This window comes from Nicotiana tabacum, chromosome 8 (assembly GCF_000715075.1).
Source record: "Nicotiana tabacum cultivar K326 chromosome 8, ASM71507v2, whole genome shotgun sequence".
NCBI classification, from domain to species: Eukaryota; Viridiplantae; Streptophyta; class Magnoliopsida; order Solanales; family Solanaceae; genus Nicotiana; species Nicotiana tabacum.
Window position 1 is genome coordinate 82,027,251 of NC_134087.1, and position 12,453 is coordinate 82,039,703.

At 35.5% G+C, this 12,453-nt stretch overlaps 1 protein-coding gene across 1 annotated transcript; it reads right to left on the minus strand.

Annotated features, from left to right (window-relative positions):
• Positions 1–3,892: 3,892 nt before the first annotated feature.
• Positions 3,893–8,462, minus strand: LOC107766779 (receptor-like kinase TMK2). Its single transcript, XM_016585625.2, has 2 exons — positions 5,523–8,462; positions 3,893–4,788 (listed from the first exon to the last, which is right to left on the minus strand). The coding sequence occupies exons 1-2, from the start codon at positions 7,912–7,914 to the stop codon at positions 4,286–4,288; spliced, it is 2,895 nt and encodes a 964-aa protein (XP_016441111.2). The 5' UTR covers positions 7,915–8,462; the 3' UTR covers positions 3,893–4,285.
• Between the last annotated feature and the right edge of the window lie 3,991 nt (positions 8,463–12,453).

The window sequence follows — 12,453 nt, forward strand, 5'->3', positions numbered from 1 at the left end:
AGTTAAAAAAAAATTTGAATGAAGTTGTGGCGATTCTACGATGTTTATATAGGAAATGGCTAGCCGGGGAGGTTTTTTTTTTTTTTTGTATATAGCGCCACAAAAGGTGGCTTTATACGCTTTTGAATTATTGAACCCAGAAATTATTGGTGGGGTCAGGTAATAAGGGGTATAGCGCCATTAATAGTGGCGCTATGTAAGATGTGTCAGTTTTACTATATATAACGCCACAAAAAGTGGCGCTATACAGTAACGGTGCAGTTACCGTTACTGTATAGCGCCACTTTTTGTGGCGTTATATATAGTTTGGTAACTTTTTTTTAACACTTATTTCCGTATTTTGAGTCAAAAAGAACAACATTTTGGTTCCGGACTCGAAATAGAACCACATTAGGCCTACTATTTAAGCACAAGGGTTACACATTAGGCCTACTGCTGTAACTGGGATGACAATGAAACATAGCAGATAAAGTCATGAAATCTTCTCCCGCCATAGTGTCACCCCGCTCCACGTGCCTTGTTTTTCTTCCATTGATTGTAAACAATAATGGAGATGTTTGCCTCGATTTGAAACGAAGATGGACAAATTGACACTTGAACCATAAACCCTGACTGCAATCGCAAATTAGTTAGTCGATTATATGAATTTTATATATCCACTCTACTCCATTGGACCCGTCCCTAACTGGTAAGCACATATTTGTGTGAACTCATTTTATATGGCCGTTAAGTTGTTGATGTTGAATTACCAATCTCTAACTTGAACTTACAGTTAATCAATTAATTTAGTTACTTATGGAATCCTGTAACGACCCGGCCGGTCGATTTAAGAATTAACGCCCTGATCCCCTATTAACTGCTTTCCCCGTATTTGTTTCTGCTATTGTGAGTTGTTGGGAGGATTCGTTTTGAGTTCTAGAGTGTTTTGGGATGCTTAGTCCCTAAATGAGAGCTTAAGCTTTAGAATTTGGACCGTAGTCGGAGCAGTGTGAAGACGGCCTCGGAATGGAATTCCGTTGATTCCGTTAGCTCCGTTGAGTGATTTCGGGCTTATGGAGCATGTTCGGATTGTGTTGGGAGGTCCGTGGCTTATTTAGGCTTGAAATGCCGAAAGTTGAATTTTTGAAGTTTCTGGCTCGATAATGAGATTTGGTATCGGGGTCGGAATCCGATTCCGAAAGTTGGAATAGCTCTGTGGTGTTAAATATGACTTGTGTACAAAATTTGGGGTCAGTCGGACTTGGTTTGGTTTGTTTCGGCAACGGTTGTAGGTTTCTTGAAGTTTCAAGTTCTTTATGTTTGGATTGGATGGTGATTCGCGGTTTTAGCGTTGTTTGATGTGATTTGAGGGTTGGACTAAGTTCGTATGATATTTTAGGACTGGTCGGTATGTTTGGTTGAGGTCCCGGGGACCTCAGGTGAGTTTTGGATGCTTAATGGATTGGACTTTGGACTTAGGAAAAATCTGAGATTTGCTGAACCTGTCATAACCACACCTGCGTGTGTGGGACAGCAGGTGTTGTTCCACAGGTGCGGTCAAAGACCTAATTGGAGTTGGTCGCAGATGCGGCCCAAGGACCGTAGAAGCGGATCGCATTTGTGAGTAAGTGAGCACAGGTACGGAATCTGGGCCTTTAATGAAATCTCGCAGGTGCAAGTCCCCAGCCGCAAAAGTGGGACCGCACTGACCGCAGAAGCAGAAAACGCTGGGCAGATACAGAAAATTCGAGGGTTTGAGATTTCATAACACAAAAATCGAATTGGAGTTCGGTGGGAGACGATTTTTTGAAGGTTTTTAAAGGAGAATAATTGGGTAACGATTTCTAACTTGATTTTGATCTTAGAACTATAATCTATTGTTGTTTTTCTATTCTAATTAAGGAATTTGGGGAAAAAAGTTTGAAAATGGGAGAAAAGTTCCCCAATCGAGAATTTGAGTTTTGAGTGAGATTTTGACGTTGGATTTTGATGATTTTTGTTCGAGTGTGCTCGTGAGTGATCGGGTGTTCTGAATTTGTAAATTTTACTCGATTCTGAGGCGTGGGCCCGGGGAACTTTTTGGGCATTTTTCTTAATTTCACGTGCTAGCTTCGAATTAATTAGTTAAATTAGTTACTTGAAGTTATATTTACATTATGCAATTAATTTGAATAGATTTGGGCCATTTGGAGTCGGGTACTCGTGGCAAGAATGTAATTTCAAGTTGATTTGAGCTGGTTCGAGATAAGTGGCTTGCTTAACCTTGTGTGGGGGAACTCTTCTTAGGATTTTGGTTCTGTTGTTATATGAGTATCGTGTACGTGAGGTGGCGAGTGCGTATACGTGCTATTTGTTGAAAACCCCTGTTTTCATTAAGTAAATATCTGCGCTTCTTTTTGTTGAACACTACTTGTATTTAAAGCCTACTGTTTAGCTTAGGAAAGCATGCTTAAGTGACTTAACTGTATTATCTGCTTAAACTGTCTACTTGATTCTGTGCAGCATGTTTAGAATAGAAATCTATGTTTTTCTTGGTATGAACTTGAATAGAACTGTAGATTCTTTCTCGAAACTGTTGTGTGTTTACTTTGGGACTACGGATCGGTATTCCGGTAGATCTCCCTGCATCTTTACCTTGGGACTACGGATCAGTATTCCGGTAGATCCCCTTGCACATTTATATTTGGAACTACGGGACAGCACCCGATAGATTCTCATGTACTGGATATTTACTTTGGGACTACGGATTGGTATTCCGAGAGTTTTTCCTTGCATATTTATGATTCGGACTACGGGACGATATCCCGGGAGATCCTCTGTACATTTACGTTTGGGACTACGGGACGATATCCTGGGAGATCCCCTGTTGATATCTCTGTGTACTGAGCATATTCTGTCTGTGATTTTACTCTTTATCAACTGTTAGTGTCTCTAATTATACTGTCGCTTACTGTTTTACCTCGTTTATATATATATATATAAAACCAATAGGGTCCTAACCTTCCTCATCACTACTTGACCGAGGTTAGGCTTGGCACTTACTAGGTACCGTTGTGGTGTACACATGTCATTTCCTGCACATGTTTTTCGTGTGCAGATCCAGGTTCTCCGGCTCAGCCATACTATCAGTGAGGCGAGGCGATCTTCAGAGACTTCGAGGTATATCTGCCGCGTCCGCAGACCGAGGAGTCCCTCTCTATTCTCTCTTCTAGTTATAGACCTTCTGTACTTTCTTTTGATTAAACATTCTGGAGTTAGAACACTAATATCTATAACTTGTGATTTCATGAGATTCCAGGTTTTGGGAGTTGATTCAATTTTTGAGAGTGTGTGTTTGTATATGCCGAGCGGCATCTTAAACGTTTTTATTATGTTTTATCTACAGTTTTTGCTAGTTTCGTATTTCGTTTCCTTTTTTCGAAATTTGTTAGGCTTACCTAGTCGTAGAGACTAGGTGTCGTCACAAACAGTTCGCGGGGGGCGAACTTGGGTCGTGACAAATCCTTTAATAGAAAATTTCATCAAGTATTAGACAAAGCAAATAATCCTGTTAGATTCCAAAATGTTAGCAGAGAGTAACCTTACAAAATTATTCATAATTTTAGTCCTAAAATAAAATTCTTTCCGATTATTCTATGACCAAAAATGTTCAATACTTGGTAAAATGCGTTCTTGTTGGTTCATTCCATAATCTCTTAACGAATTCAAAACAAGCCAGAGACATTAAAAAATAAGGGATATTTGCCTATTTTCCTCTATGCATAAGAGCAGCTAATTAATGTAAATTGGATTCTCGGTAAAAATACCAAAATACTTTAGTAAAATGATTTGGCCCAATTTAACCCATTCAAGCTAAGATGTTTTTTCCCAATCAAGAATAGACATTTGAGCACAATTTATTTGAGCATCACTCTTCCTTTAAATGCATGCACATATGTTTCCAATAACTTACCCTCAGAAAACAAACAAGATTCTCATCAGTATCATGTAAATAACTTATACAACAGTTTGAACCAATCTATTCTAAATATAATTTAATAAGCAGCATTCAAAACAAACAACTGTATAAGCAACATTAAAAACTAAAAGGATTTCTCAAGTTTTTGTTCCATATCTGGATGACGATGGTTTGATGACTTGATCATTCATTCTTGGCAACTCAGCATCTGTATATTCACCATTGACTGAACGCAGCGCTTCGTAAGTTATTTTCACAAGCAGAAAGCAAATTTGATGTTGAAAATTCAAGCAAAACTAAGAGCAGCAAAATGAAGCAATGAGTTTTGTAGCTCAGAACCAAGTTCACCTATCGAGCATCGTTCGAGGTAAATGAATCGGCAAATCCAGTTGGTTTGGCAGGAATGCTTCCTCGACTATCCTGACTAGTACCGGTGAAATCTCCGGTGTCTTCATGTTGCCAGTCCTTCAACATTTCTGGCAGAGGTAGAGAGTAGTCAATTCCTTCATATTTGTCCGATTCTTCAAAAGGTTTCCAAGTCTCAACAAGTTGGCCAAGCACATTCACAACGTGTGACATGTCAGGCCTATGATTAGGATCTCTGGCGGTGCAATGTCCAGCTAATTCAGCCATAGTGCAAATGCTCTCATGGATATCTTCCTTCGCATCAAGAGCTGGGTCAACGGAAGCAATGAGATTTCCTTTATTTGATTTTATCTGCCAAAACCATTCAACTAGATATCGAGTTTCCTCAGAACGTTGCTCATCAAGGGCGGCTAGTCCAGTCACAAGTTCCATCAACACCACCCCAAAGCTGAAGACATCGATTTTAGTTGTAACTTTTCCGGTTACTGGAGAGAAGTATAATTGGAGTTAGGATAGATGCAAAAAGGTGACTAGAGCACTAGTCCAACTAGACAGAGAACTTAGATATAGGGGTAACGTAAATATTGAGTCAGCAATAGTTTCTGCACCAAAATTCTTAGTAAGTTTAAAAAGCAGCTGTTTAGCATGCCATGCTTGTTAAATAGTTTCCCACAGCATATTCCAGTACCACGCCTCGAGAGAAAAGTATCTTAATTGGGACGGAGTTTCTATTTCTTCTGTGGAGACAAGATGATAACTATGCCATGCATGATCAAATGGAGAAAGGATCTGAAACCCTCTACTTGAATTGTTTAACAACGATATTGAAAAGAATGAGAATGTGACTGGCTGAAGCGAGATTGATACATCAATGTCCAAGGTATATCAATTTAGTAGCCACAATGGCAACATAGAGGAATAACAGTATTGCTTCATTAGTAACTCTGTTCTATTTTCGCTATGAAGGAAGGGTGCCGTTCAGCACAGTCTGGATTCTCATTGGAGAACTGATGCATTTATAATAATATAGAGGGACTAAAAGTGTATTGTATCCATTCAGGTAGAGATGTGTTCATGTAATAGGTTACCAGAGTAAAACATTATAACTGATGCTAAAATGACAATATTTATCCCAAGATAAAAAGTACTAGTAATTATCAGAACAGTCAAAATGAGTGTATATGAAAGAGATACCAATGGCAAAGAAATGGACAGTTACCAGCATATTCAGGGGCAAGGTATCCAAATGTTCCAGCAAGCCTTGTTGCAACAGACCTTTCTTTGTCGGGGGCGAGTTTCACTAATCCAAAATCAGAAACTTTTGCCCTAAAACCATCATCTAGAAGAATGTTTGATGATTTGAGGTCACGATGTATGAAGCTCTGGTGTGCCAGATTATGAAGGTACTCCATCCCTCGAGCAACATCTAGAGCAATATTGAGTCTCTTAACCCATGATAAAGGCTCTAAGTTCAGGCTCTTCCAGCGGAAAAGATGTCTACTCAGAGCGCCCTTTGACATATATTCGTACACCAAAAGCCTCTCATTTCCTTCAATAGAGTATCCCAAAAGTGAAACTAAATGGCGGTGCCTAACCTTAGAAAGCACAGCTATTTCCGCCTGAAATTCATCCAACGCCTTGCTATTGATAATCGCAGATTCCATTCTCTTCACTGCAATATGAGTTCCATGTTCAAGTTCACCTTTGTAAACAACTCCAAAGCCACCACGACCAAGCTCATTTTCTGGTGCAAAATTATTGGTTACCTTTCGAAGGACCTGGGTTGAAATGGCAAGGTTTCCATCGATCACTTGAGTACCTTCTGTTCCACCACTACTTGTATTTGTAGTACCACTCTGTGCAGTGTACATCATAGGATCTTCTAAGACCGTAATCTTAACAATGTCATCTTTGTTGAATGGGTCTTTGGGGTGAATAACAGTAGTACCAGCGGCCTTCTTTGGTTTTTTCCTACTCTTGAAAGCCAAAACAACCACAAGAAGAATTAAGGCCGCAGAAGCTGCACTCACAATTACAATGATAGCGGTTTTCTTATTGTTCGAGTCTGAGCCTGATCCCGACCTTATCTCTGGGGAAGGTGGTGTACCTGATAATGTTGGCCGATTGTCACTAGGTGAGGGGCTTTTCAGTGGTAACTCCTTACTTGGTTTAGGACTATGGCTCAATGGAGGAAATGGGCCAATACTCTGAGAAGGAGTGCCCACAGTTACATTAGCAACAAGATGAGCATTTCCATCTGTAATGACTTTCACACCATCCCTGAATTTTGGCAATGGAGGGTCAAAATTATTGCCACTTAAGTCCAACAATCTCAAAAACCTGAGCTCCGTTAAGTTTGCTGGAATTGGACCGTGCAAACTATTTCCTTCCAAGTGAACTTCAAGCAGTGAATCCAAGTTTGCAAGTGAAGGACTAAGCGCACCTGTAAGGTTCTTTTTCTGTAGATTAACAATCGTAACCTGACCTTTAGGATTGCAAGAGATTCCAAACCACGAACCTGCACACGGATCATTACCAGTCCATTTAGAAGCAAGCTGGGATGGATAATTCCAACCATCAAGAAGATCTAAAAGTGCATTAACTTGAGGAGCACAAGGAGCACCAGGAGTTGATTGACAAAAAGAATTTGAGGAATATGTAGCATTAGCAGCTCTAAACTTTGGGATAGGACCCATGAGCATATTATTGTTCAAGTCTAAGTCTTCCAAGTCTAGATTCGCCAATCCTTCCGGAATCAAACCAACGAGCTTATTTCCATTAAGATTAAGATGCTTCAAAGAAGCCAAATCACCAATCGTATCAGGAATAGATCCATTAAAACTGTTGCCCTGAAGCCATAACGACGTAAGCTCGTCCATAGTACCAATTATGTCAATTGGACCAGTCATTCCACCACCATTAATTGGATTATTCAACCACAAGATCTGAATCATTGAATCACGAAAACTCTCCGGTATCTCACCTGTTAAACTATTATATGACAGCTTTAAAGCAGTAAGAGAAGGCAATTTTCCGAAAAAATCAGGCAATGGTCCAACTATATTGCAAGACGTGCAAGAAAACTCTGTGAGCTGGGCTGAATCTTGCAGCTCAATTGGAATAGACCATCCACTTTTATTAAATGGATTATTATCCAAAGCCAAAACTTGAACACTGCTAAGACCATTAAAGAAATCTGCAGGGATTGTATCAAATTGATTCCAATCCAAATAAGCATATTTCAACTCAGATAATCCACTAAAAGTAGGTAATTTACCACTAAAACCATTCTTCTGAAGGCCAAGATTTTGAAGCTTATCTAATTCATTCAAGTTCTGAGGTAAAGGACCCTTTAAACCTAAACTCTGAACCTGAATTTGAGTCACTCTGTCACTAGAACAGAACACGTGGGGCCATGCAGGAGGGCCACATGGATCATTCCCCTTAGATGGCCATTGCAAGAGCTCAGGATTCTTTAATCCATTTCTGAAATCATTCAGAATCTTGAAATCATTCGGATTTGTAACACAAAAAACCACATTTACAAGAATTACAGCAAATGTACATAAGTATACAACAACAACTCCTCTGGAATCAAAATCCATAATCATGCATCATGAGAATTCAAGATTATCATAAAATTCCATACTTTCCTTTCAAGAATTCTAAACCCCAGATGAACTAATAATCTTGAAAATGCTTACATACAAAAAAAACATCATCTAAAGGATCAAAGTACATAACTGAATTGTAAAAATGGTACCCCTTTTTTTTAATGAAGGCAGAAGGAGTAATGTGAGTGAATTTTTGAAGAGAAGTGAGTTAGAGAACAGTTGAGCTGCAGGGGTTTTCACTCTTTTACATGTGGATCAATCCTAAAGGCAAGTACAATTTCATGACACTCTCTGTTCCTCTTTCTCTCTCTGTCCTTTGATTTCTCACACTTCTTCTCTTTCTTCTTTTACTTTTTCCTTTTGTTACATGAAATCTGTCTAGATTTTGCTAGTTGATTGTGTAAATGACTGTGAGATCTTAAGAATCTCAATGTAAATTATTGAATGAAAGTTGAAAGTTGAAACTTGAAACTTGAAACTAACCTCACTGGATGGAATGGACAAAAAGTATTTCATATGTATTTTATTTTGAACAAATAGACTCCTTACATACTACTCTACCCTATTTATTGTTTGGGAGTCAAACTGTTTGTTTTTATTATGATTTTTAAATTTTCTTAAAAATATTTTATTTTAATTATGTCGACTCATACATATTTTAATATATATATATATATATATATATATATAAATTTTAAAAATGAGCAATTTAAGTTGAATTCACTCAGAAAAATAGGTGCTTTAATCATGGAATTTCTTCATATAGACGGAGTACATTTTATGGGTGGTTATTCAACTTTATATTCATTACGCAAAGTCATTTTTTTTCTTTTTGTTACGTAAAAATCATTCAACTTTGTATTCATTACCTAAAAGTCATTTTTCTTTCTTTTGTTACGCAAAAATCATTTTACTTTGCTCTATTTATCACAAAAGTCACATTGGCCAGATTTTATAATACTTTTTCATCTGAAAAGTCTATTATGCCCTTGGTATTATAAATACTCTCATTTATGTAATACCTTCTATATTATATGCTATATAATATACTTTTACTCTTGGTATTTTACATATATTAAAATAACTTAAATTATTTATTTATTATTTTTATAACATATCCATACATTTAATTTTTTCATGGCTCTCAATTTTTTTAATCATATTTAAACATGAACATATTTTAAATATAAAAATGATAAAAAAATATTTATTATTTATTTGAAATAATAACAAACAAATTTGTTTAACAAATGATAGTTTTTTATAGTCAATAAATATTTTAAATTTTTTTTGAGAGATATTGGTGTTTAATATTAAAAAAATTAAAGCTTTATCTATTAATATTATTTATTTAAAAGTATTAATTTGGTGTGTCATTGTGCTAAATGTGGGTATTTTATTTATTAAATTAATGAGTATGGCTTGGCTGATAAATCAGTAAGCTTTAATTATATAATTTTTATTTTATAATTTTCATTAAAAATATTTCATTAAGCATGGTTAAGAACATGGACTTGAGATTTATTCACGGTAATATTACTAACAAATTTAATAATGCTACTTACATTTTTTGAAAATTAATGTTGAGAAAAAATTAAATGTACGAATATATTTTAAAATAATGAATAAAATAATATCAAGTTATTTTAATTATACGTAAAATACCTGGGTAAAAGTATATTATATAGCATGTAATATAGAAAGTATTACATAAATGAGATGATTTATGATATCAAGGGCATAATAGATTGTTCAGATGAAAGATTTATAAAATCTGGTCAAAGTGATTATTATGATAATTGGAGCATAATAAAATAATTTTTGTGTAACAAAAGAAAGAAAAATGACTTTTAGATAATAAACATAAAGTTGAATGATTTTTACGTAACAAAAGAAAGAAAAGTAACTTTTGGGTAATGAACACAAAGTTGAATGACCATCCATGAGGAGGTACTATATTTTTATTTTTTTTTGTTTTCCACCTTATGTCCGGTATCCACATTGGTGTCTGACTAAATTCGACGCATCGGGAAATCCTACATTGGGAATAAAGCGTTCCCTAACAAACTGACTCCATACCCACAAACTCGAACTCGAGACATCTGGTTAAGGATCCATCACAACCCTTGTTGGCGGAGGTAATATTACTCATATTTATTCCAGTAGATCTTTTCATGTGTTTAGGCTTTACTCTCAATATAATATTAATCTAAGTCTGTTCATATTATTGTCCAAAAAGAAAAGGACTCAATAATTTTCTTGTTCATGAGATATTTATATAGTCTAATTCACCGAATGACGAAAAGTACACATACTATTATGTACTAAAAATACATTTTTACCTCCTATAGCAAAGGTTAACTCCTTATTTATTTTAAATAAATATCATTTTAAAAAATTATATTCTATAGATACTTTTTAATATTTATAGCAAAATATCTAATTTTGGTTACCTCCTACCCCTAAGCCGCTAAATACGTTATTCAGTTACACTATTTTCTTTCTCTCTCTACTTTGATACATGTCATTCTCTTCCCTCATTCCCTGAAAACACGATGCTCAATCTCAAAATTCCTCTCACCCACATCACCTACCATTAGTCACAAACAGTGATTTTGCCTAGATTCTATGTGAGATTCAGTGAAAATTTTTATAATTTATCTACACTGAAGAATTGATGATCAAGAAAGCCGTGGAAAATTCAAAAGAAAAAGAAATCAGAGGCTAAAAGGAGATATCTTCAGTCGCCGCTTCCCATTAGTCTCCGGATTTGTCCTCTGCTTTGTACGGGGTCGATGGGTTGGGAGCTCCTTATTTCTCTACTAACTCTAACGGAGATATCTCCGTCCGACCACATGGTACGAACACTCTCCCTCACTAGGAAATTGACCTTCTCAAGGTTGTGAAAAAGGCCTCCGATCCGAGTACTTCAAACCAGAAAAGCAAGAAGAGGAAGATAAAGAAGAGGCTAAAAGGGAAAAGAAGAAGGTGAAAAGGAACGTTATTATTAGAGCTGCAGCCCCAGTGATTCAGGGTTTTTGCTCGACGACGGCTTCGCCGGAAATTAGGGTTTGTTCTTGAACAAAGACGGCGGAGTTTGGGGCTGAGCATTGATTTTCTGTTAATATATTTCAATGTATTTTCATGTATTTCATTGTCTTCGTTGTATTCCATGTATTTCATTGCATTCACTGTCTTTTTTTCATAATATTTCAATGTATCACATTGTATTCTATGTATTTCATTGTATTCACTGTCTCGCTATATGGCATGAATGTATTCATATGTTTTTTTTAATTAATATAATTTATGTATTCAGGTGTATTATATAATTTCTCTGAAGATTGCTATATTTTTGAGGTATTTTTCGGTTGAGAATCTTTTTTATAACTGAAAATACCAAATTTGTGTGTTATAATTGAGTTTGTTGACTTATATTAGGAGTCTATTATGTTAATTGATTCACTTTCCGTTTAAAAACAGTGTAATCCCCTGTTGCACGCCGTGAATACAGTCGAATACAATAATCTGTCCAGCTATAATCCCATGTTTCACGCCATGAATACAGTCGAATACACTCGAATACAACAACTGATTAGCTGCACTTCCCTGATTCACACCTATTTTTTTCTACTTTATTCATGAATACAATAACTTAAATACATCTAATACATCTTATAACAACAGAAAATATATCTACAATCCGTAATATAGCAAATGATATCTATAAATAACTAATTACCACTAAAAGATAGTGCTTTATAAAAATTTCAATAAAAAAAATTCACCAATGCTATTAGAAATTGCAAATCATTGTTTGCAAGAATGCACAGATTTCCTTTTTATTTTATAAATATTAGCCTTTCTATTTTTATTTTTAAGAAAAAAGAAAAAGGTGTGGCATTCCTATTTTTGGGTCAAAGGAAGAACTGGCGCTGTCGGCAACTGTGCGTTTTGGACAATGATGACGAGTTATGATGAGAGCAGCTTTCAGACAACATCAACTTCTTCTTTTTTGTTTTAAATTTCTTTCCAATTTCCATGCGTCCAAATTGGAGCGTCGCTTGATGAGGTGTCCAGAATTTTAGTCCGGCATATCGGGGCAGATGTTCTCCGTTTGTCTTTTTCTCTCTACATAAAAATCACGGAATTTCTTTTATAGAATTTTCACTAGAGTTACTTTTGTTTTTCTTTACACGATTAACGATTGTAGTAAGATGAGTACTCATTAATAAGAATTAGTAGTTGTACTCGCGCGATTCACGATGAATATTAAATAAAGTTTTTATCTTTTAAAAAGGAAAGAATTATAAAAAACAAAACAAAATTTGAATTGGTAGTTTTTTATTTTTTGTAATTTTAGTTTTTTATTTTAAAATAATTTAAAAACTCTAACCTGAAACTACTCTCCAATATGAATGGATAGTTTTTTTAATTTTTTTTTTTATTATAAAATATTTTATTTTATTATTTTAAAGATATTTAAATGGAAAAACAATAATCGATAACTAATTATTAACTACTTATGTCGGGTGG